Raw genomic sequence first — 5,442 nt, 5'->3', positions numbered from 1 at the left:
AGTCTCTATCTTAATCCGTATAGGACCTATAGGCGAAAAACCGAACCCCCCTACCCATCCGCCAGGGCGCGCTTTTGCGATATTCCAATAATAATTAATTAAAACCTCATTTCTCGTCGCGTAAGGCTTTGAAAACCTTCCAAATATTATTTTATCTTCTTGATCATTTATTCAGCAACATTTAGAAATAAAAATCGTATATATAACGCCATTTTTAAAAACACAGGAGGCGAAATACCTACCCTACCCCCTGCCGTTTTTTATTATTATTTATTGCTCTATCGCCTCTCAGTTCATGTATGGGGCTTTTATAGACAAATAAAATATTTAATCCTGCTTGAAATTTAATGCTCTTTTTAATAAAATTAATGCCAAGTCTCTATCTTAATCCGTATAGGACCTATAGGCGAAAAACCGAACCCCCTTCCTGTCAGCCAGAGCGCGCTTTTCCGAATTCCAATAATAATTAATTAAAACGTTATTTCTCGTCGCGGAATGCTTTGAAAACCTTTGAAAAAAAAATTCCTTAATTTATTCTGAAATCAGGAACAAATCTATACATACATATTCAGTTACATTTAAATAAATTCAAGTTTGTTTATTTCATTATCCCTAGTCAAGGCAACTTTAAGGACAAACAAGACATTCCTTAATAATCATGATAATAGATAAATTTTTCTAGGAGTTTGTCATTGAAGTATTGCTACTTAAACATGTTTACTCACAAAAAATTGAGGTACCTTACCAGGCATTTCTGCAAGATACCATGGGTAGTTTTTCTTATATAATCCATTGGGGAAGAAAAATAATTTTCCAGTTTCAAATGTTTAAGGGTTTGGATTTTTTAAAAACTTTTAGAAACTTGTTTAGAGATAAGAATGTTGAATGTAGAATTTTGAATATTTTTCATACATTACGAAGATATACAAAACAGATTTTGAGGAACGTCTCCTCTGACCTTAATGAACTAATGATATTTTACACTTGATAAATTTTTAGATTTCATTTTAAATCATTCTGATAAAAAAAAATGCTTAAAATGTGAAATTAATCAAACAAAGGCTTGTTCTAGAACAGCATTAGGGACTTTGTCAATCCAATCAATATTAAATGTTAGATACTGACTTAATCTAACAACATCCTGTAGAGTGTCATGTCAGAGGTCAAATTCTATTAACCAATCAAATAGTCAACTGCAAAATTATTGTTTTTTATATATTGGAATGAATAAGGCTAGAGTTGTTCCGTATTTGACATCTGACGTGACCTTCTATGGGATGTTGTTAGATGTGATCATGTTGTGTAGCGAGTATGCGAGAGGATCTAACATGTTGTTTTATTTAGATTGGGATTTTGTTAAACTATATTTATATATATTTTCAATAGGTTGAAATAACTGATGAGCAGATCAATCCAACTTGAACATGATATCATTTCTCCAAGGATGAAAACAAGTCTCTCTATACTCAAGCATTGATATTTTTAAAGTCGTCTGAAACTGGAACAGGTCATACATGCAGACTACAGTGATGTGTTGCACAGTTCCGAAAACATACAGCCACCAATAGCATAAGCATGATAAGTGTAAGTGGGTCATCAAAAAATGAGAACCACTCAAGGACTTTTCTGTTCGTTGATGATGGACTACAAACTGAATTTTTAACTAAGAAATCCACCTTGGTGCTTATTGGCTACTCATGATGTGAACTTGTGCATTTATTATACCAAGTAATGTTTCATTTCCTTGATAATACTAGACTTGCATAAACCGAATTCAGGTTAAGTTGATTGGTTGCAGTAATGCAGTTCTAAGTTCCTCTCGCAAGATTATATCTCTGATGTATGAGACATCATTAAATGCAGACATTTTCTCTGTCCTCTTGTCGTGACTTGAGGGCTCGGACTTAACTGCAAAAAATGTTTATGATGCAAGAGAAAATAAATGTTCAACACGATGTATGTAAATGTTGAAAATAACATTTGATATTCTTTGATAACAAGTGTTAGTGTGTTGTTGTTTTTTCCAGTATGTGAATTCAGGGGGAAAATGACTTTTGGTTGAAAACCAGGGCTAAATTGTGTAGTCAATACTACAGTTTCCGTTGCGGGAACCTATAGTATACCCTATGTATATCAATATTGTAAACGCATACTGAAACCTTGCGTATGCCTCAAGTTTCAGCAAGTTTCTGTTGCGGAAACCATTGGTAAACCATATGTATTTCAACCGCATTCGCATACTGAAACCTTGCGTATACCTCAAGTTTCAGCAAGTTTCAGTTGCGGAAACCTATGGTACACCATACGTATTTCAACAGTATACGCATGCTGAAACCTTGCATATACCTCAGGTTTCAGCAAGTTTCAGTTGCGGAAACTATTTGAATTCGTGGACACCTTTGGTTTCCGCACTGCGGAAACTTGATGAAACGAAGTTTCCGCACTGAAACTTTGCAGAAACCATTAGTAACCTTAAGTTTCCGCAGAGTTTCAGTAGAGTTTCAACCATGCGGAAACTGTATTTTTCATCCAGTGCTGCCATTCGTTTGTTTGAATGGAGAATTGGTAGGTTCTTTTGAAGGATAAGGTTCTTAAGGACAGGATGGTATGTGGTTACCAGAGGGACCCTGCTGCTATTGTCTTTCTCCTTGTAGCATAATAGGTTTTGTCTGTCATGTCCCTCCATCTCATCAATAGCTGTTTGTACTGTGCGGGCATTGTAGCATCTTTTGCATAAGTGGAACTTAAGAAGACCACTTTGCTCCTGGAATAAGGCAGGGGACGAACAGATGCGTCGAATTCTGGTGGCTAAACCCTTAGGCACTCCCTTAAAAGTCTGTGGGGGGTGACAGCTATATATCCAAAGAAAAATCTAGAAGTAATTTAAAATGATTATTTGTTTTTGCAATCCTTCTGACATTTTTAAAATGATTCTCTGGATTTCCTTGGGATTGGGTCCGTATTCTCATAGTTTAATTCTTTTCAATCTATTTTTGACCTTTCCGTCTATTTTGTTTGCCATATGTCAGATTTCCTGCAAAAACGTCATTAGTTGGAACCATGGATTTCATATGCTAAGTGTTTCTTTCTTTGTGACGAGATCCTTTTCTATTTTATATTTGACATATGTCGTACTCTGTATTTCCAATGTAAATTCTTTCATAAACAATATTTTACAAAATGTTAATGTAATGATCAACTCACTTGATGAAAGTTTAAAAAAAAAATGCACTGTATTGCAATTATTATTCTTCATGTTGGATCTTTTACATGTATTTGATTTTCTTCACTTTACAGCGACCGTATTCAGCCACAAAGAGGTTGTCTTTGGAGTCTACACATAAACCCCATGGACGTTGTAAGAAACAGTTATCAATGTAAGAGAGGAATTGTCCATCCTGATCTAGAATGTGGATACAGTGGTTGTATGTGTCTGCTGTCAGGATCTGACTCTGGCTGTCTGTTGTGATGCCACGTGGACAGAATGATTCTTTTTTATTAGAGGGCAGACCTGTATATCGAAATCGGAGTTTACCTGCCTGATTAACGACCACTACTGCATGGGCGTCAGAGTCAGCCACACAGATATCCAGGTTCCTGTTCTCACTGATGTATTTACTGTAGTAAGGTGAATACAAAGGTTTACCTTTACTATCAAACTGAATGGTTTGTTTTTCTGTATAGTCAAAGAAACGGACAACTTTTGTTTGTTCATTTTCACGGTTCATGGTGACCAGGAGATCACCAGAGAACGTACTGCATACATAGTAAGGTATCCATCCCTGTTGTCGGATCACTTCCTGTATCAGGCCATTCTTTATCATGTTTACAGCACATTCACTGGGCTCAGTGTAAACTAGATCTCCATTCCTTGTAACCGCTATATCACGAACTTTATATTTTGTTTGGAATGCTTTCAGTTGTTCCCCCTGAAGATTGTAAAGTTTAATGATTTTGTCTTTTCCGCAAGTCCAGATTTCTTTATCATTGAGATTGGTAACATTGGACATATACCCAGTGTCTATGGTGGTGATGAGCTCTGGTACATCAAGAAGTGGTTTGACCGGAGGACAGGATGCAGATTCTGATGTCCTTATTGTGTAGCCATGTTCTTCTGTTGTAATAGATAATGCTGACAAAAAACCAAAACATTGATGGAGCTGTTCTGTGTTGATCTGTTGAGGAAAAAACCTTGGATAGGATACGATGACTTTCGGTGGACAATGTTTGAATTCAGCAATTTTTGATTTGTACATTAAGAGGAGGAAAACATCATTTGAGTCGAGTATTTTATTTATGTCTAAAATACTCTGTTTTAATTCAAAAGTTATCTGTTTAAATTGATTTTCGTCTTTATTCAGAACAGCAAGGTGTCTTGATTTCATCTCTTCAATTTTGGTTTTTTGTTTGTTGACAATGATGTTAATTTCTCTGTGCCAGTCTTCTCCTTGTTCGGTGACAGCTGTTGTCAGTTTCTCATAATGTTTTCGCAAGTAATCTATCTTAGAGTTCAAATCAACTCTAATTTTTTCATATGTAGGATAAATATATTCTTGGAGTTCTTTTAAATCTTTTTCTAAGTCTTCTGTTTTAGAACTTATTTTTTGCAGAGCATCAGATAAATCATGTCCTTTATGTTTTCCAGAGGAAAGGCAGGTAGAACATACAGGAATGTTACATTTCTCACAGTAATTTTCACAATGTTTCTGGTCGTGGTATCGGCATTTTGGGTTATTAGGAAAAGAAGTCTTATGTGTGTATGGCACAACGTTGTGTCTTATGGATGAATCAGAGAGGTGATCTCCTACACAAACCTTACATAGGTTAATCTGACAAAGTTCACAATGACTCTGTAATGCAACTTTTTGACAGAGGTCACAGAGGAGGATGTCTTGGGCACAGTATCGGGGGTCCATAACTGGCGTTTTGGTCAAACAAATAGAATACCCTGTAATGAAAAATAAAATTCAACTTATTTGACATTATTAAAGGATCGGGGTTCTATCATAAGTGTCTCAATCATATGATGAAGCTCGGCTGTAATATTATGATGTTAAGATAAAATCTATAGTGTGTGTTAAATAAACATGTATAAAGAAAATATGATGAACTGGTGAAAGGTACATTCTGATTTGTAAATAAACGCTAAAATTACAAGGGGAGTAGCTATTAAGTCTATTTTAAGAAAGGAAAACTAACTATATACAGAGGACCATTTAGTACCTCATTCACTTCACCACTTATAGAACTGAAAATGAATTATCACAGTTATTAAAAGAATTGACATTATATCAATTTTTGAATTGAAAGAGGAAAAGGCTTTAAATTAAACACCTAGCCTAAGAAGCACGATTTTTTTTTTTTACAGTTTCCTACCTCTTATTTCAAGATGGCCTATCTAGCTACAACAATCTTCCTGGTGTTGGTTCTTGAATCTGAGCT

The 5,442-nt window shown here is 35.2% G+C and overlaps 1 protein-coding gene across 1 annotated transcript; it reads right to left on the bottom strand.

The window, feature by feature from the left end:
* Nucleotides 1-3,266: 3,266 nt before the first annotated feature.
* LOC134232802 (uncharacterized) lies at nucleotides 3,267-4,256 on the bottom strand. The gene has a single exon (XM_062714779.1). It carries the CDS (start codon nucleotides 4,254-4,256, stop codon nucleotides 3,267-3,269), a length of 990 nt encoding a protein of 329 aa, XP_062570763.1.
* Between the last annotated feature and the right edge of the window lie 1,186 nt (nucleotides 4,257-5,442).

The sequence above is a fragment of the Saccostrea cucullata genome, unplaced genomic scaffold (genome assembly GCF_032062105.1).
Source record: "Saccostrea cucullata isolate Sc308-1 unplaced genomic scaffold, CSIRO_AGI_Scuc_v1 ctg14231, whole genome shotgun sequence".
Classification (NCBI taxonomy): Eukaryota; Metazoa; Mollusca; class Bivalvia; order Ostreida; family Ostreidae; genus Saccostrea; species Saccostrea cuccullata.
Note: the sequence above shows the minus strand (reverse complement) of the source record. Positions and strands in the feature narration are given on the sequence as shown.